We start from the raw sequence: 21,221 nt of genomic DNA on the forward strand, positions 1-21,221 counted from the left end.
TTAAATGCGATTCTCCAGTTAATTTAAAGTAGTCGCATAGTTCTCTATTTGCTGGACTATTAACTTCTTGATAACCAGATGTTTTTCAACTTCTGCAAATAGATGTGAGTCATCCGTTAGAAATAATTCGGAATGCCGACTTGGTGATAACAAAGTTACTCATCTAAGTTAGCATTTCTAACTTTGTAATGACAAAACGTAATTACCATCATATAAGTTAGCATACTGTGATGAATTGTATAAAGTGCGAAGCTAATTGCGAGACAAGGAGTAAGTCTGTATGATTAATGGCCGGTATGATAATGCATTATTTCGTAAAGCGCATTGCTCGTGCAGGTGGAATTTCCTGACTCGCCAGAAAATGCCTTTTATTAAATTGCGACACAGGATAAAATACGAATTACAATTTTGTAACTAAGATTTCGTAACGTATAAATAAGCTCTCTGTTACGAATAAACTTTGTTATCTAACGAGAACTAATTACTTTCGTAAATCAAATATATTATAGCCCAGTTTAGAACGATTTGTTAAACAAAAGTGAAATTGTAAGCGTACAGCACTTACCTTCCATTTTGTGAAAGAAAAAGAGGATAAGTCGGATCAGGTTCGCATATGTTACATGTTACATTTAAATAAACGATCCTGTATTGTGACAAATTTGATTGGTATACAATGGTTTACAAGGGAGTCGATCGTATCACGCCACGGGATGGCACGGGGGATAACGAAAGATTTGAATCGAAGGTACAAGCGTAAGTGGAATGCAGCGATGAATGAAAGCGCAAACTGGAAGACGCTATTTTTTTCTGTTCTCTCCCTCTTTTGCCGTGGAAATACTTATTCTCTCTCGCGCGGTCTCGTTCCATTTACACGTGTCAACGCTGCGCTTGTCGGTGCAAGTTCAGAAACATGTTTTTCTTGTGTGTGTTACGTGGTATATCTACAAACATTCTGCTCGATGTGGTGGTCTTATAAATTCTTGCGAATTGCATTTCGCTTCGGGAGCTGTCATAAGAGACCCCATTTTATAAAGTGGACATATTTTGCCGGAATAACGATGAGCGTACCGCGGCAAGTGCGTCGAGCAAAATGAAGTGTTTATTCACGGTCGTCGTGACGTATAAAAATGGAGATTAATCGATTGGGTGGTTGCGGATGGTATCCTCCGAGGTACCTGCTCCCGCACGGAGCGACATGTAATCACACAGTTACACATGTAAACGTAATCAAGTAGTTACATACGAAAACGCGAAACTGCCTCTTACACCTTTCCTCCGGATGGTAAATCTGGATTAACACGTGTGCCAAATGTAGCACTTTAACATCAATTATTAGAGATCTATTTAGCGGAACTGATCGGTTTAACTTCGAACGTAGTTCACTATGCGATCCAATCGCGAAATCCAGGGTGTTCGGGTAACGTGGGGCCATCCATCGAAGAGGTGCATTATCGAGTTTCTGCGACCGGTGATGGAGGACGAGGAGGATTTTCGATGGGATACATCCGTTACACTGGATATTCTCGCGCGCGGCTCCGTGCTCGCGCGGATTGTTACCTTGCTTCGCGGACTGTTTCGTCGATTTTCCGTAGTGAGCTCGGGGATAGAAAAAGTGTCACGATGAAACATCAACACGAGAAACGTTAACGGTAACGGACGATATCGGGACGCAGTTCCGCAGATCGCGAGACGCGTCAACGATTTTTGTTAAATTATCTTAAATCACTCGTACGTACGTCTTTTTGCTCTAACGTGCTATCGATTGCGCGATGTACACCTGTCAATTAATCACACTGAGTACTTCGACATAGTCTTGGGAAGGTTTTTCGTTTTCGCTCGACGCTCGATCGCTTCTCCGAGCTTCTCCTCGTAACATTATCATGTACGACGTTTATCATTATTTTTGTTTTTTTTTAACGACTTAATACCCGATATACGCATTATCTATCCGCTTTATTATCCGGTGATAGATAACAATTATTCGTAATAAGAAAGTCTTACGATATGATAGGTTGATCGCTCTTGACGGCCGCCACGAGTAAATCTTTTCTTTAAGTGGAGGACATTATTTCTATGCTCTACGATCGTATTATTAGCATGATTTATTTTGTTACACAAAATTTCTTTCGAATTCCTATCGTTTTCGCACTGCATTCGTGTTGGATAATCGAAATCGTATCACAATATCAATAGATTTTGATGTACAAAATTTATTATAAATTTATTATTAAACGTATTCAACACAGTCTCTTTTCTTTTGTAAAGTGCTTAAATTAAATACTTCGTAGTAAGACTATTTTTATCGAATGCATCAAACGAAACGACGAGTCGTGTGGAAATTTTGAATAATCGCAAGACGCAACGTGAAAGGACTTGCGTGTTAAATTAGCAGTCCAATCTTTGATATTTACAATTGAAAATGCGCGTCGCGTCGCGATTCGTCGCGTATTTGTATGGGCGAGGCGGCATTTTACCTCGGTAAAAAAAAAAGGGAAATTCAGCTTTACACGTGGCGGCACGTAATTTGGCTACCGATTTCCCCCGCCGTTTCACGTCCGACACTGGAGGCGAGCTAAATTGCGGTTGCAGTTATTTTTACATGCGGCAAGCGTCCCCGAGTTCGCTTTAAAATTCAGAACGGTTCTAATTATTGATTAAGCTTATATCGTGCCGACAGTCTCCACAAAGTGTTGCAGTCGCTTCATTTATTTTGTCGTAAAAATTTATGCGTCGATTCGTCGAGGTTTCTCTTCTCGATGTATTGTCCAATATACATAATAATCAATCGAAAATACAATTTGCGCGAATGCTTTATATTAATTTCGTCTTCCGCATGTTTCTGCTATTGAATTATTTAATGCACTGATAATGAATTATTTAAATGCATTGCGCTGTTAAAGTATGAGAAATTTTACATAAAAATTATCAATATATTTATCAATGTATATCTTAAATATTAAATAAGTTGGTATCAAATCATGAAGGTTGATCATTTTGATTATTAAATATTATTTAAATAGCTATCAGTTGTAAAGTTTTTTATAAACATTCAATTATTATTAGATTTGTTAATTAATATATCTTTTCATTGTTTGTATATCAGTTTTTTCTTCACGTACAAAATGTTTGAAATGACGCGAGCATCTCGAACTCCGGTCGATGGAGTTTTAAAGACGGCTTGTGCATAATTATACGTTCTGCGCTCTCTCAAGAATGCACATTCGTGCATTTTTTTTTAGTGCGTCCGTCGTAGATAATGATAGCGTCGAACTATACGGGCGGGAGATATCGTCTCTTGGCACGAAAACCATGAAACGTAAACGTCGTTTCTCGGGCCAGATTGCGGCGATCCGTCGACGCACAGTAAGTTCCATCGCGAGACGGCTTTGAAGACGGTTAGAAAAAACACGAAACGAGAAGCGGGGATACTTTGCGTCCATCTGTCGATCCAGATCGGCGCGATCTGGCGCTGTTAAAGGTACTTATAACGCGTTTACACGATTAACCTAAATCCATACGTTCCGCACATAATTCACGCGCTCGCACACGCTTTCTCTCGATAAACGTCTATAAGTATGTATATTTATATATTTGCATTTATATATATATATATATATTTATATATTATATATATACTATTTCGCTCGCAACATTCACGCATCGGTGCGATTGTACACCCATTGTCTTTCAGTTAAAAAACTCATGTGACTCCGCCGTTTGCGGCGCCAGACTCCACTCTTGCATTGCACAAAATAGTTACCCCCTTATACACGGTAATCGGTAATTGTAATTCATAAGTAATAATCATAATAACTAGTAATAATAATAAGAATAATAGTAGCGTCGTCGTCACGATCGACAGTCTCTTTTGGCACGTGACGTTTCTAATAGTGATTCGCGACGGTGGACTCTCGCCCCACCGCGAATCCTCTACTTCCACCCGCGAACGCCGTCTTTCTTAATCATGCGTTCCTCTTCGCGCTTCATGGCAGTAAGTGTGTTGTTCGAGTTGCTGGTTGCACATGCACCCATCCCAGGACCATCATTATACATATCGCAATTGCGACGAGTTCATCGTCGCCGATGGTGAATTCGTTTTGTTTTTGATTTTTATTTGATTCTTTCACGGTTATTTACAATGTACAAAGGATTCGGTCGAAAGGAACTTTCGCCCCCGTTCTTGTCGCCGCTATAGACTAGCTTCAGAGATATTTCGATATTCTCGGGCGACGATGACTTTGCGGCGAAAGATTCCGCCGATTTACGGAGAATGTGGCTGCTCCCTCTTCAAACTCCCTGAAGCCCACGGTTCAATATATACTCTATATTGATCCACTTATGTATTTCCAGTTTTACTTTATTCTCGATTATTATTATTAAAGAATCCGAAGAGTGTATATTTTTAATAAGACGAGAATAATAATATATAATAAAAATGTAATAAAATACTTTTAGATTCCAATATTAATCTCAGAATGTTGTCGTTTTTAAAAAATGGCAGTTACATCAATGCTACTTTCCTCGTAAGTGGAAAGATTCGTGGGTAATTTTTCGAATTAGATGTATGTATATTCCTCAAAGCACGTGACCTCAGTGAAGAAGACAGTAGGAGAGGAAAGGTGGTACTCAAGGTTTCCATTGCGGTTTGTTTTACACATGCCGATTCTGTCTCTATCGGTCATCGAATAATTCAAAGACTCGAGTAATGCGACTCTTCGCGATTGGAATGTGCTGATAATCCAATTGTCCTTTGCGTAACTCTGTTACTCAATACTCTGTATTGAGTATTCTCCAATATTTATTAGAGGAACTAGTATCTTAACTTCTTCTCCTAAATCTTATAAATATAACGCATCGTTTATTGAAACCGATATAAAATGTCCGGTGCTGCGTTAAAAACATTACAGCGAAGAGACAACTTTTTTTCTTCTTTTAATTCCTTAGAATCTTATAATTATTGCTCTATAAAAATATCAGTGCTTCCATGTTTCAATTGCTTCACTACTCGAGCTCGGATTATTCGACTTCTGGACAAAATCGCAAGAGGAAGATTTCCTCGACAGTGTTCGTTGCAGCGATATTCCAACAATTAAGATCGCCACGAACGGAAAGACGCCGATTGTTTCTTCGTTGCGCGTCTAGGTGATGTATTCCGGCTTGTCGTTGAGGCCGGACCAGTGTCGCGGGGACGCCGGTGTCCATGGCACCGCTACGTCGAGAGCCGCGATGCCGAGCTTCCGTTGGAAGATGAACTTCGGGCTCTTCTTCGTCCTCGGGCTCTTCGGCGGCGATTCTGCGAAGGTCACATTCCTCCGTGGTCTTCTGGGTGGCGGGGGTGGCGGCGGGGGTGCCACCAACGGTGGCGGCGGGGGCGTGGGCAGCGAATTAACGGGCGAGTCGCTCTCCTGACTTTCTTGCTGGTAGCAGTTTACACTTGGGTATGTGTGTTGCTGTGTACCTGGTCGCCCTCGGTATTCCCAATCGCGTTTGCTGGTGCGTAATACTGGAAATTTCAACAGCGACGATTAGACGACAGTAGACAACGCTTGAGCTAATAACCTTCCATAAACTATTGCAGTTTCTCAATTATCACATAATTAAAAAGATATCATCGAAGATGAAACAAAAGATGAAAGAATATAATTTTTTTCAATTTTTTAAAACACTGTCCTAATTTTTTATCTTTGTTTATTTAAATTGTAGAAAAATTCTTATTCGGCACAAGTGTTGAATTAATTTTCTCCAGCATTAAATTTCTTTCCGATTAAGCAATTAGTGTTAATATATTAGTATAAATTAGTAGACTTTAATTGATGCAGTAGTAACAATTTTGAAAATAATCACACAAATAATCTGAAACTGAACAGTATACGATGGTATACTAGCTCAGGCATGCACATTGATAAAAGGCAGTAAGAATCTTAACGTGACGAAATTTCGGGTGTAGTGATTTATGATAGAATTAACGTGAAAGGTTGCAAAACTATAGGTGTGTGATTTTCTAACGTGAATAGGGCTTACTATTTCATTTCTTTTTCACGTTTTGCAACGTATGACTTAATACTATTTTACTGCGATAGATTTCTAATTCGATAAATACAGACGTTTTGTTCTTGTTTGCAATCGCAATCGTTGATACAAATTTGGAGTTATATACAAAATCGGTTGTTTTAATATTATTCTGGATTATTATTTTGGATTAATTCGAACGGAGATCGAAAATGTATTACAAGTTACAACGGTATTGGCGTCATAATTTGCAACAACAAGTAGCATTCACAAATAAAGAAGATTTTCGTTTGCCTTGTGCTTCGCAAACGGACGATCTGATACATGTGCACGCCGGCATAAAGAAAACAAGTCGACAAAAGCGACTCTGAATTCACACATGTGTCTGTCGCTTGTTTATAAATTTTGCATAATGAACTTGAAAAGCGTCACACAATATCCCGCATCGTACTTCATTTGTCGTGGTGCATTCTTGCTTAAGCCATGCTAAATAAGCGCACGTGAACCACCAAGAGAAAAATTCGAAGCATTCAACAAAGCACCGAATGAATAAACATGGAGGAAAGTATAAGATAGATGCGAGTTTGACAGTACACGCAAGACAAGTCGATTGAATAATCCGTAAGAACGGAAATTTTGCAGTTATATCTAAAATAATATTGTAATTTTTATTTGATGCTGATATTAACATATTAAAATTCTTGACCAATTTTATCACTCTTTCTCAAGATTTATTCTGTTAAAATAAAAAAATGTTTATTTTTTAATGAGCTGTTAGAAATAAATGTATCGATTTGATTTAACAAATATGAACAAGTACGTTGCGGAAGATTGCTAAAATGCGGAAATTGCCAAATCAAACTTTATTAATCAGCTGCAGAGTGAGAAAAAATTCGAAAGGAAAGCAGCTGTTCGTATATAGATAAATATACTATTCAACTCTGAAAGGAGTGCAAAGGATACACCGTGCAGATATATCCCATACACCGACGTAGCAATGCACGTAGGAACATAAGAAAATTAGAGATCTTCAAACAATTTCCTGTGTAGCTCTTGATGCACCGTGGCTTCTTCAGAATCATACCTTTGGCGCGAACGTAGTCAATGTTGGCACCTCCGCAGCCAGTACTCGTTTCTTCCCGCGCTGTGAAAGGAATTAGTATTACAAAAAACAGGAACTTTCGTGAAGATCTCAAATTTTTTCTTAAGTCCCTACGTGTCTTTGTTTTCTTTTCCTTTACACGCGTATTTATAAGCAAACTTTTTATGTGAAAGCTTAACAGTGGTGTTAGTGGAACATTCTTATCGGACTATATATGAAATCTGTGGGATTTAATATGTGTCGATATAAATATATCACAATTCTTTGGAAGTAGTTATGTGTTTAGAGAGAGACAAAGAGAAATTTGTGTATGCGTGTGAGACAGACATCGGCTTATCTTTCGTCAAAGGACGGGTAGCATTCCAGAATTTGGCGGCAGTGTGACCCAAAACCTCGCGCGGCTATATCGTGCAGAAGCATTTGACACGGAAAGCGAAAGAGAAAGAGAAAATGAGGGAAGACTGCAAATGTAGAGTTAGGAGAAAGTAAAGATAAATGCTAAGTGGGATTAAAATTAAGGGCGAGAGTACTCACATATGGTCCCGGGAAAGGCGCATGCATCCTCCGTCTAACTCTGCAGCCCGTACCACTAGAGACAAAAACCCAAAGTAGAACGAAACGCAAACGCGAAACGAGCAAATTTGTACGCCCCCTCCGTACGTTCTTAAAGTAAAAAAGAGAGAGAGAGAGACGAGAGAAACAGAAAAAAAAGAGCGCAATACATCCAGCCAGCCGCACATCGCACGCACGTACGCATACATATGTAACGTAGGTATATACATATATGGAGAATATATGTATGTTCAATATATCGAACGGTCTTAGTCCTCCGGTCGATCGGTCTCTTCGAGACTGAGGCTGAAATTCTGGGACATTAAATGCAGCCGAGTTGAGTCCGGCCACGTAACTAACGAGAGTGTGTCAAACGTTTACGCTGCTAACTGCATGCCAAGCGTACTCTATATATATATATATATATGTATATATCGTTCATCTATATGTATGAATATAATGTATAGGTTTCATGTATATATGCGTATGTATAATGTACGATGCTCTTGTTACGAATATATATATGTTTTATGATACATCGATACCTTTGGCTCGAGACCGAAGTAATTGCGCGACGAGACGCATCGCCGATCGGGAGCACTATGCACCTGCGTATCCTATATCTCCTCCGCTTTTACGAAATTAATTCAAAGGGAAGATTTCATAATTAAACACATCCAGAGATGCGTGTTATTGCTAATGATCAGATAATTAATAACAATATTGCAACGTGTTAAATGCATGACCGCGCATAGTGCATTCGATAGAACATGCGTGTAGTTTTTGTTATTATTATTAATATGTACAAATATCGCAACAAACAACGCTATTTGTATATTTAATTACATAAACAGTTTGATATTATGTATCGTTAAGCAAACTAACGTTAAACGATATTAAACGGATATGGTTCATGTGATATTACCGCATCTTTTATCTTTCTTGGATCGGCGGCGCGTTTGGTCGAAGCGTCTCTTGCCAAGTAATCTCTACTGATACCGTATGCGAATATGCGTATGCGAACGTATTAATGAAAGATTCGATTGCCATCACTTACCCGTCCATTGTCGAAATCGCGACCACCACCGATGGTAAGTCGTGCTTTCGCCTTCATCGCGTCCGACAATGGTATCTAAGGAACAACGACGTTTTAGAAATGATATACAATTTTTTCCTATTTATTTAAAAACTAGGAAGATTATTAAATATTAAATAATTAAATGAAAAAGTTAAATAAACAACTAGATGTTATAAACGTAGTAGATTAAAAAAAGTTGTAAGTAATTAATTAGTAAATTGAAATTTTGGTGTGTTGTATTTTAATTTGATAAAAAATGTATAATTTAATTAAATCACGATAAAGTACCCACAACAAAATATATATCCATCGTTATTATTACCTTCGCTCTTGTCGCCTCTGTGTGTGACTTGTAGCAGAATTCCAAGAGAGCTACGGCGAGTGCCAGAAGAAGGCCACCGATCAGGATATAAAATATTCCCGCTACATTGCTCAGCGATAACTCATTTCTGGTACCGTCTGGCTTATCACTGTGCCTGCATTCTGTTCTTTCGTACCACCATCGTTCGACTAACTTCGCCAGTTCTCCATTCTCCTTCAGAGAGAGCACCGCCAAATTTATGGGATCCCTGCCATTGCCAAATTTATACATATTACATTATTAAAAAAATATTATTGAAAAATATTATTGAAAATCAAATAAATATTATACAAGACATAGCGTACAGAAAAAATATCGATATGCGTAAAATTTGTAATTGTATTATCTTGTAACTTCTTATCAGGTAACTTTGCTTTATATCTATCGATCTAATAATATGCGAATAAGTAGTCGGAACATCGAAACATCGAAATATCATAGCAATTCGTCTAATCAGATTTGTAAAAAAGAAAGTTAGAGGAACTTTCTTTAATTAAGCTTGGGAAAGGGGAGAATATCGATAGCTTACGAAGTTTCTGCTCCAAGCTATGAGGAGAGGAGTTTTCTCGACTTGAGGAAAAAAGATTAATAGGAAGTCATGGCGCCATTATTCCTCGGGTGTGTAGGTAGACATAATAAAGCTGCTGTTTGCATACCGCCCCCAATTACCTGCTTTGCGAGCAGTGTTCTCGCTTCGACGATCCAAAGACAGCGCGTGAGTCGCGAGTACGAGATCAGGACGTTGCACGAAACGTCAAGGGGAGTCGCGCGGTTAAAAAAATCAATAACATGCAAATTTGCTCGTATTACCGTCGCAGCGGTACACTTGCTCTAGTCACATTATGAAGATTAATGGACTAACAAATACTTATTCATAGATTTTTCCAATTTCCTTTACTGTAGAAAATTGGATCATATGTATCGCTACAATATAAATTTCATTCCTGCATGTATAAAATTTTTAGATTAACGAGCACTAATACAAATTTTTATTTGTATGCGAAAATTTCATTTTTAAAATTTTCTTTCTTAATATAAAAGGGAAAATTATACAAATATGAAAATTATAATATTCTAAAATTTGAAAGATAAAAATTTAATTTTAAAAAGATGATTTATTTGACAAACTAATTTTTTAAGTTTCTGATTTATAAAACTTAAAATAATCAATTATATTATCAATCATTAATTTAGTAAAAAATTAGTTCAAAAATATTGTTGGGATTAATTGCTCAGAAAATTTCGAATAAAGATATAAGCAGATCTCTTGCCTGTGCAGATGTGTAAACTGAAATAAATATTAATGCGCTGTCGAAACATGATATGAAATGGCGTTGGTTGATGGTAAACGTGTTTTCTAATGGGTAATGGCATGGAAAAGAGGGTACGAGTTTTTTTATGCTAATTGCGTGTAATGATGTGCGAGGACATTCCGAACACAGCGGAACGAGAAGCGAGAAAGGCCGCAAAAAGATTTAGAAGAAACAAAGACGAAGTGATCGCACGAAAGAGTAATAAAGAGAGCGTACTGGGACCTCTGTTTCACTTTGATGACTACAAAACCTCGTTAATTACCTACTCTCTCCTGTTTGTTCAACAAAAATATATCAAGGGTCTTCTCTGCCGTCTGACGAGGTGTGGAAAGTACAATAATTGTCAACGCAGATGTGAAATTATTCTGACGGGTCTAACTACTAATTCACACTCTAATTCATCTCAATAGTAATTTATCTTTTAAAATGACGATTATGACGGTGCATTATCGTCATTTTTAAAGGAAGGAAGGACGTGTATAAGACAATAGCTGACAATTAAAGTTATATTTCATTATAATATCTTTTGCATTTTCTTCTCTATAATATTTTATTAACTAAATCTAAAAAAAGTAAATAATATTTTTATGGATAGTATTATGAGAGCTTTTGTATGTTACGAAACAAATACTCACTTGAGTGGGGATCCCAGTGGCGTCGCGATACCAAATCCTTTGGCATCGAGATTTCTTCCGACTTTCATCGTGTCGCAGGGTTCTCTCTCATTGATGTAGTCGTTCGTCGGGCTCTCTAATAAAAACGCGTACTTGCCCTTACTCGTTCTCACTTTTTCTATTCCTTCCTCGTATGATTGTACAAATACATCCTTCCGTGAATTCATGAATTCCCACATTTTGGTGTAGAGATTGATTTGAGATTTCTGCAGACGAATGAAAAAGGCAAATGTGAATGAAAATTGACGATTAAATGCGCACGAAAAAATTTAATGACGTTTGTATAATTATAATAACAGGAATTAAGCATTTCTTTTAAATATTTACCTGAAAAAACTCCAAAGTGGTACCATTAAGGATGGTGCCATATTGGACGTCCGTCTGCGACGCTAAATCCTCGGGTGAGTTAATTGGCGTGACCATTCTCTCGATGGTTAAAAATGCGGCGAGATTTGCGGTGTAGGAGCATATTAAAATCAAAGTGAAGAACCACCAGACGCTGCCGGCTATGCGACCAGATATGGATCTACGGGCCAGATTATTCGGGAATTATTAATTTAGAATAAATAACAAACACACACACAAAAACATTTTTTATATATTATATATGTATATACACAGATATATAGAATTCAAGAATTAAAAAGTTAAGACATAAAAACTTTTTTATGTGAATTTCAAAGCAACGTACGTACACAGTGACACCAGTTTAAAATTAAATTAACTAGTTTTCATTTTATCCGAGCGTTGCATATACTGTAAATCTCTATCCAGTTTTGATATAAATATTAAGATCGAAGTCTTACTATTCGTAAACAAGAAACCCGATATCATTAATTATGTGTGTACACATCGGACTTAGATTTGCGCAGGATGAACATCGGGAGCGCGCGCGAGGGTGGTTGAAGGAGAAGAGGAAGAGAAGCGTAGAGAAAGAGGATGGTGGGATAGTGGCCGTTCGCGCGGGTTTCACGAAATTTACAATTCATATCGCCACCGCGCGAATATTTAAACCATTAATCAAGGGGGCTACTAGGATGGGGTGGCGCACTGGATACAGCCAAATGTAAATTAATTGAGACCCAGTTTCGGAGTGAGCACGCGGTCTGTTTCGCGTAAACGACAAAACGCGCGCGTACTCGTAACGTTCACTTTTGTTGCAATTCTCTAGCAATGTATACACTTTTACGCGGCTCCTAAAACTGAATGTCAGTTATTATTTTTACTTATATCGTAAAAAATTGTGGCAAAAGAACAAACAATAAAAACGCTATATACTATAAGATGTTTTTAAATTTTAAAATTTTAACGAGGAGAAGAAAAGAATATGTTCCGTAATATGTTAATTTTTATATTATAAACAACAATTATAACGCATGTCAACTGTATATTGAACACTTGAAGAAACAAGAGAGGATATGTGATTTGAATTCTATCATACTATTGCGTAGCGTGCTTTAAAGCACAATATAGCATTGCCACGTGAATATTCTATTCATGCTGGACTCCTATCCAACTACAATGTTTTGAATATGCGAGCAAATTATGCTTTGTTTATAGATGTGGCACTTGTCTGCAGCCTGAAGTGTTTGCTCAAAATCGTTACCCAACCCGTGGTTATATTCCAAGAAATGTACTACATAATGAAACATTTCAAAGCTAACATTGTAATACTTCTGAAAAAGATAGTTTTCATACATCGACAATTACTGTAACAGCTTCGTAATTCAAGAAAGTTGTTGTGTGTTAGAACGTGTAAATATTTCATAATTAAAAATTACAGAAATTCTTATTGTACGGACTCATTCGCATCGACTTCGAAAGACAATTAATTAAAAAATACGAAATTTATCGAGCTCCGAGACAGTCGAGAGAAATTTTTCTCTTTGGTTCTTTAATACTCAACTTCTAAAGACCTTCTTCATAATTCATAACTCTTTAATTAAAAGAGAAAAGAATCTTTTTATTATTTCTGATATGATTTATTTATTGCCAACTTATATATATATATTTTTTTCTTTTATTTTTGATTCCTAAAAAAATTTGAATTATTTTCAAACTTTAAAGAACTGTTTGTCATGTCGTTACAATATCGATTATGTAACTTTCAAAACACTCAATTGATAAATTTTATAAAATCAAATTGAAGAAAAATTATATGATTATGATAATATGTAAAATAAAATTAACAAAGCATTGAAGAATGTACAAATTAACATACAGTCGATACACATATCATGAATGCGATTTTTACACGGCATATATTTTATTCAAATGACTCTTTTGCGCAACTATAATCATCGGGCGATTATAAAGCCGATTAAATTATGCGTTGCACAATAAGGTCGCCAATTTTATTATGAATGTCGATCTGATTTTTTCCCTGCAAATTACAAACTCGCATTTAATTAACATAATTTGAATTAGAACTTCGCGCAATACCGATCTAATCTGTGCTTATTCGAGTGCTTTATGTTATTAAGAATAAGCACGTTTTGATTATTCTACATTATCAATCTTGACGAATGCAGTAATTTGTAGCATGAACGCATTTATGTAGCATGAGTGAAGCAGTGCGCGAGATAAGGGCGATTGAAATGCTTGCTAACGAGAGTATAATGACGGCACCGATGGTGATAACGTGCGTTTATCGTGAGAATAATGTTGCGAGAATATGTTTATAAGTATTCTAAAAACCAAATAAGTATACTTTATACATTTATGTAGTAATCGCACGTCTTTCGAGGAGCGAGTATGTTACAAAAGCAGTGAAAGATTTCCAACTCGAGATACGTATATATATGTGCATATACGTTCCAGAAACCCGATTTTAATTTTAACAACGGATATTTTCACGATTGTGCAATCGTGTTTCTTTATATGACCTCTTTGCCTGCTATAATAGTACGCATGGAATATAGCCGATCTATAAACAGAAGTCATTAGGATCATTTATTTTAGCCGTATTTAGCACGAAAGTGCCTCCCGAAATGCTGCAAAGAGCTTTTTAAGTCAAACGTCCACCCGCGGAGAGGCGCTTTAACAATTTACACGAGAGATTTTAAACGTCAACTGAGAAGCTCTTAGAATCTTACCCGATTCATCCTATTACCAGGCTGTACGCTCGACCTGTCCCGGGTAAAGGGAGCTATTCTCCCTGTGCCTTTATGTACTTACCTGCGCTTATACCGCGGAAACGGAAACGGAGGGAGGCAAGAGTGGGCGGCTATAATTAGCCGAGAAGAACGTGGGAGCCACTTGCGCGCGCTGTTCTCTCTCTCTCTCCCTCTCTCTCTCTCTCTCTTTCTTCCCTTCCCTCCCTTCGTTTTCTCTTTCTCTCTCATATTCTCTCGCGAGTTCACATCCACAAACCACCCTCGAGATAAATATCTGATCCCACCCGAATTCTGGCTAACAACGAAATCGCGCGGCTGCATATGCTTTGTTTACACGAGTTTTCCTACGCTAATGCATGTTCTCTTTTTTTTTTCTTGAGTGCCGAATTTTTTAGTGAGTGTGTGAGATATTTTTATATAAAATATAAAGAATACTATAATATATAATAAAGTATATAATAAATAATTTAGTAAATAATAAAATATTTAAAGAGGAGGAAAAAAGAAAGAGAGAGAGAGAGAAAGAGAGAGAGAGAGAGAGAGAGAGAGAGTTCTCATTTATTTTAATTTCCGATATTAATTATCCTGATATTATTGAAGTTTAAATTAAATTTCTGAAATTGATGAAATTGACAAAAAACATATTTTGTAGAATTAATATTTGGCATGCGAGCTACAAAATCTCGATATTATATATGTATATAAAAATGTTAGTAATTGTGACGTCCAGCGCAATCGAATAAGTGGAATATGGAAAAGTACGAATTTTACGAATGCTTTAAATCCGATTTGCTTTCGGGTAAATATTGCGGTTGAGACGTGGTTAATAATTAGAGAGAAAAAAAATTCTTCGATGTGCGGGTATCACATTTTATAACGGCACTTAAAATTCAACATTTGCAGTATGAACGCGATCCGACATTAAATCCGGCGATTAGAAAAAGAAGATCGCCAATGTTCATGGCGAGAGCCTCTTCTCGACCGGACATTAATTACTGCCGGAAATTAATAACGTGAGCCGTGTGTTTACCTGGGTGAGATATCGCAGCTCTGTTGCATAAACGCCGCCAGAGCGAACCAGAGGCTATTTACGATGCTGAAGTCGTTGGCCATGCTGGAAGTTGGCATGTGAGGTGAACCTTGCGGCGTGTGTGGATGTTGCAAACCGGGGTCGTTTCGTCCACTAATAGCTGAATCTGTGCTACCGCTGATGGTTAGGACTCTCCATTCGTACGGCGAAAATCTGTATTATTGAAGGGAAATAAAAAAAAATTAAATATTCCTCAATGATAACGACTTTGTTATTTCTCAAACGCGGCAAGAGAACAAAGGGCGTATTTAAGAGAATATTTCTCTAAGTTTTCGGTCTCTCAGATATCGTGTAATTATATTCTGCAATGTAATGTATATCATACATTATACATATCGATATTTATACAAGCATGATCGTCGGAAATTGTCGGCATTAATTAGTAGATAATATTAGTGTTTTACAGAATGAGCTTGCGTGCATGCTTGCTTGCGTTATTTCGCACAGTTGATTGCGTGAATGAATACGTTGTTTAATAATAACATGCAGTGGACGATTACTTATCACGTCAATAAATGATTTATGCCTTAACTTTATAGGGATGATATGACATAGTAGATACTTTTCAAAGTTAAATGCTTCATCTGTATTTGAACATTACTCTACGAAAGACAGCATTTTAAAAATCGGATTGATATTCTTGACAGTTATATTCTCGAGTAATATTACGTACGTCGTATGCACCAACTGATCGTACCAAATACAAGATTTCGTTCAAACGACGTTCAAAGAGTCTTATTAATGATGAAACTATCTAAAAACTTTCTCCCTTCCCTCGTTACGTCCTCGTTAAAGACTAAGGGCTCTTGCAAATGTCTCGAGATATTTTGATAGTTGCACGCAATGTCACTTACTTGGCTGCGCTATTTCAGTGCAAAAATAACGGGTGACTTAAAACACAATCTTTTATTTTTACGCGGTTAGTTTAATATACCATCGCGAATTTTTACTTACTTATCTTATTTATTTTATTTAATTTTAATTATCGATGGAATGCTGCATTCAATAGTGGTGATGCAAGATAAGAAACATAAATGCGTAATATAGCATAGGATGAAGAAGCGCGGCAAATGTAATCTCAATGTAATTTGCTGCTGTATTGCGATAAATTAGTCTTGTAATTGCTTTGATATGTAATTGGTAGTACATAGGAGGCCTATGTAATTGGACTAAAAATGTACGCGGTTATCTTTGCAAATATTCTGATATTACTCTATTAATATAAATGAACAATTTTTTTACTTAATTATGAAACAAGGAACGCATCAATTTATTTTTTTCATAATTAATACGTGGATCGGCTATAACTACAAATTAATAATGCATAAGGTCTAATAAGATACGTTTCATCAATCATTAGTATGCAGAAGGGTAATGATAATAAGCGTTACACCGATCTTTGACTCGAGCTATATTTAATCTAAAAATATCCACTTCCTGTACTTATGTGTACAAAAAGATTACAATTTTTGATAAAAAAATTTCTTACCTCGACACAATAAACAGGACGATGGAAACTGCGATGTAAGAGAAAATAACGCACACCCAGATCTCCTTGCTCAGCGGATTCAGAAAGCTGAAGACTCCGGGTTTTTGTTTGATAGGTTTTTTTATCATGATGCTAATGCCAAGAGACATAAACGGTTTACTAAAATCGATTACGCGTTCACGTTCGGAAGTGATGGTCAGAGGAGCAATCGCTATGTCGGCCTCCTGCGAATTGAATAAAACAACCGACGTAAATATTAAAATTATGACTAAATAATTATGCAAAGGTAAGAAGGTATTAATTTCTAAATATTTTAATTTAAAAAATCTGATAGGCTGTAATAAATATATTAATAAAAAAATATATAAATAAACTTTAAACAGATTGTTAAATATAAAAAAAAATAAAATCAAAGCGTTTTATATGTCAACAATTAATTGCAACAATTTGTATATTTCTTGATTATAAATATAACTGAAGAACAAAGACGAATAATAAGATAAAACTGAAGACATAGAAAAATACGATTAAGATTTACTGTAATAATTATGCATAATTTGTACTTGTTCTGCAGTTACATTTTTTCTCTTTAATTATTATATTCATAGTTGATTCTGTTTACGTATAAAATGACCTGGGAAAGAAAAAAATTTTAAATTGCATAATCTCTCAAATCTTTGCGTCTTGTGATACAGTTCTCAATTTTGTTACCTATTTGTTTTCTAGCCTCACAATCAGTATCTTCTGAAACGCGGAGGCGCGCATACCTACGTGAGATGTAACTGAAAGCTCGGGTGCTTTGGACTTATCCTAAATTCCCACCAGATGGAACTTAAAATCGAATCGCGACTAACGAGCTTGCAAGCTCAGGGCATCTAGTGGAGCAGGTTCAAACTCGCTGTCGGGAGATAAAACAGCTCCTTCGTAGAGCATTTGGACTATACGGCCGCGCGACGATCAATAATCCTCCCCCGTTGCGAGAAGCTGGGTTCAATTACTCGAGGCGTCTTTTCGCGTAAACTTCCGGGGAGACCGGTTTCGGGAGAGAGGAAAAAGCGTTCCGCGTTCAGGATGTACCGGATACAACGAAATTACTGGAACTTACCTTTCTGATAAGCTCCCCGACCATGCCGTCCCAACCACCCGGAACGTCCGGGTTCTCCGTGCCGTGTTTTCTGTCCTTCACGATCCGCAGCTCGTCTGAAAATTCGTAAGAAAGTACTTTAGGGGTGCGCGAAACAGCATTTCTTCCACGGAACTTTTTCCATTATCGATTCCGCGCGCGGAAGAGGCTTCGTTACGTCTTTTAGGTACTTGTCAAGGGTGGGGCTGACTTCGGCAAATTTTGCTCATGATAAAAGTAATTCTTGCTTGAATTAATAATTCTTGTGCGAGTTAAATGAGAGTCGTTAGCATTAATAATTAAAAATTACTCGGAAGCGTACGCCGCCGGAGGGAAGCCCCGAAACAAAGAGTGCGGTCTCTTTCTTCTCTTTCTCTTCATCATTGTTCTAGTACTATATTTGGCAGACATTAAGTAAATTTCGAGGAAATAAATGTTTCTTATTAAATGATAATTTAATATTTTATAATGTTAATTAGATTGTTTTTGCTTTGGATAAATATTATGGGCATTATTAATTTAATATATTTAAATTTAATATATTATATATAATACATAAATATTTTATTGTGTATATATAGCTTTAATATTAGAATTAATTAAATTACAGGAAGTCGATATTAGTGCAATTTTTTTAAAGGGAATTATTTGTCACTTACATGATATGCCCAACTTCTTCGCTATGAGATCAGCTAAATCTTTGCAATACCCTTCATAACCATCATTTCCACTTAATACTTCGCCCGTTTCCGATATTTTTCTCATTATGTAAGGTTCCTCCTATCAACCGAAATTACCACGTTTTAAAATTGATCGTGTACGAGTTGCATATGATACATAAACACACAATTTTAGGTATCTTACCATTATCGTAGTAACGATGTAGGTTTTATTCTTTTCGATTTCGTGCGGACGAAGTCGCACATATTTTGCAGCTATTGGTTGAAAACCAGCCTCATCAGTCCATTCGGCAACCTGTAACAATAAGTTACATGATTCTGTATTATATAGATACTTAGTCGTGTGATAAAGATTATTTAGATAATTTACGTATTTTAAATTGTAGAATTATCAATTATTAGTGTTAAACATGTTATATATTTTGTAAATAGACTCACTTTCACCATAGCGCTGTTGACAGTCATCTCGACGACGTGAAGCGTATAATTCTGTCGTCGGCCATCGTCGTTGAACCGTATCTCTCCTGTCAACCCTTCGATCTCGACCTGCACGTAAATAAATTCTAAATAGCCCATTTCGTATCTTGCTATAACAAGATATTCTGATATCCTTATTTGCCATCACATATCTTTAAAATAAAGTCAAGAAAAAAACGAGAAAAGAATATAAAGAACGCAGATTTTCATATAATGTTCTTTAGATATCGAAAAAAAATGGCAAAATTTATATTTCAGAAATATAAATATTAAATATATGTAAAAACAAATATTTTTTATTTTTAAATTTACTTTAGAATTAATAAATATTCATAATAATGCAAAGAGAAATATATGTTTTTATTAAAAATAGTTTAATTTGATAGAAAACATTAACATTCAATGCAAGAACGGTATATAATTATTGAGACAAGTTCAAAATATTATCATCTATCGGAATTTATCGCAAAGATCATTCTAATGTTAAATTTTTCACTATGTTTTTTCGTTGTCAGCGAGTTCAATCTTGACATGATAAATTGTCAAACGGTAGCGGATTAAAAGGCAAAAAAGTTACGAGAGTAACGGCATGTATACGTAAGGGCGGAATGACGGAGGACTATTTGACGCGAACGCAGGAATTCCGCTAGAGTCGGAATAACCGCCAATTACTGTCAAGAGCAGAGATACGTCGAGAAGGGTCCGTGGCAATTTCGGTCGCCACGGTATTTCGCAACACATTGAGTACCCCTGTCCTCTGGATCGCGTCTCGGGAATTTGAAAATAAATTACCTGTGTCTGCGATTACGCGCATTTATTGTACGCATTATTGAAGTATAAATTTGAATGATACAATAATTGTGTTTAATAATAATAAACGTCCATCAAAAATCGATATCATCAAAAATTAATAACAGAAATCTAAAATTTAACGTGTAGCAATTTGCGCTAATTCGCTCATTTACTTAATTGAATACAGTGGCCAGTGATGCATAATTCACATGTGTAGGATTAAAGAATTATAAATGAATAATAATATGTACGTTTGCATTTATATTTTTGAACTTAATCTATAATAATTTTAGAGTTGTTGCGTATGCTATTGCATTATTTTTTTGCTAATGGAATATTTATTTAACTTTATTTACCTTACTCTTTAATTTATTTATTTTATTTAACTTTATTTACTCTTTATTTACCTTTCTTAAAAGTCGGGAGATTTTGTCACCGTGTTCCCACGGAGTGACCCAGCCGCGATTGTGGTAGCAGTCTAAAGGTTTGGTACCGTTTATGGTCTGATTGCTGTTCGCCGTTACTCGTCTCATATTATTCTTGTCGTTTCTCTTTCTCAGATGCTTGTTGAAGGCTTCAACCAGGACGAACACAGCGTCGTACATCAGAGCGGCTTGTGCCTAATTTTGATACACGTGCGCAATGAATTAATTTGCACAGTTTCTATATATATAAATACAGAAAATAAATTCTTTTCTACTCTCACTTTCCTCGTCGTTTGTGGCGATGTACCGCGATTTTCGAAAATAAAAAGTGAAAATTCAGTAGAAAAGTTCTCCCGATTTTTACGTTCTTGTCGCAGATTCTGCAAGATCCTCGATAGGATCAAGAATTTCGCGAGATCGAGAGAGGGATTCGTCGTCACGTTGCGGCGCACGTAAATTCACAGAGACAAGAGTACCTCGGGCACTTCGCCAGTGTTGGAAAACCGCGTTTGGTGTTCGCTGAATATAACGATCGGGCACGATAATCGTTGCATTAGATTGCATGCGGCCTGTCTCCGAGAGAGAGCTTTCAGATCCATAGATAGTGTCCCACACAACTTTACTGCGAAATCCCGTTAGTAGTGTATCCATTTTAGGGATTATATTCGTCGCTTCTTGTAGCACAGCGAAAATTATGCAAAACGATTGAATGCGTGTTTCTTACTATTATGATTTCACGAGAAAATGGGAATACAACTAACAAATAAATATATAATAACCATGATTGTGAATTTATATAGACACATATTTTGCTTCTTAATAAAATGTAGCAAATACATAAAATTTTATTTTTTATGGAAAATTATAGACCGACGTTATGTGTTCTATTATAACTATACACGCGAATATTTTTAATTAAATATAATAAAATAGATAAATA

At 36.3% G+C, this 21,221-nt stretch overlaps 1 protein-coding gene across 3 annotated transcripts in view; it reads right to left on the reverse strand.

Annotated features, from left to right (window-relative positions):
* Nucleotides 1-5,370: 5,370 nt before the first annotated feature.
* LOC105455968 (glutamate receptor 1) overlaps nt 5,371-21,221 on the reverse strand; it is a 208,986-nt gene continuing 193,135 nt past the window's right edge. For 2 of the 3 annotated variants that reach the window (XM_011699709.1, XM_011699708.1), the window contains exons 8-18: nt 20,264-20,476; nt 19,026-19,133; nt 18,772-18,882; nt 18,567-18,687; nt 17,890-17,984; nt 16,785-17,008; nt 15,236-15,448; nt 11,417-11,615; nt 11,051-11,295; nt 9,064-9,310; nt 8,548-8,795 (exon numbers count right to left, since the gene is read on the reverse strand). In XM_011699709.1, coding sequence (XP_011698011.1) covers nt 8,691-8,795; nt 9,064-9,310; nt 11,051-11,295; nt 11,417-11,615; nt 15,236-15,448; nt 16,785-17,008; nt 17,890-17,984; nt 18,567-18,687; nt 18,772-18,882; nt 19,026-19,133; nt 20,264-20,476 — 1,881 coding nt within the window. In that variant the 3' untranslated portion in view covers nt 8,548-8,690. Of the gene's footprint in view, nt 5,504-7,645; nt 7,701-8,547; nt 8,796-9,063; nt 9,311-11,050; nt 11,296-11,416; nt 11,616-15,235; nt 15,449-16,784; nt 17,009-17,889; nt 17,985-18,566; nt 18,688-18,771; nt 18,883-19,025; nt 19,134-20,263; nt 20,477-21,221 lie in introns of those variants that run through there. The other variant, XM_011699707.1, reaches the window with a different exon arrangement.

Source organism: Wasmannia auropunctata, unplaced genomic scaffold, assembly GCF_000956235.1.
Source record: "Wasmannia auropunctata unplaced genomic scaffold, wasmannia.A_1.0 LD335828.1, whole genome shotgun sequence".
NCBI classification, from domain to species: domain Eukaryota; kingdom Metazoa; phylum Arthropoda; class Insecta; order Hymenoptera; family Formicidae; genus Wasmannia; species Wasmannia auropunctata.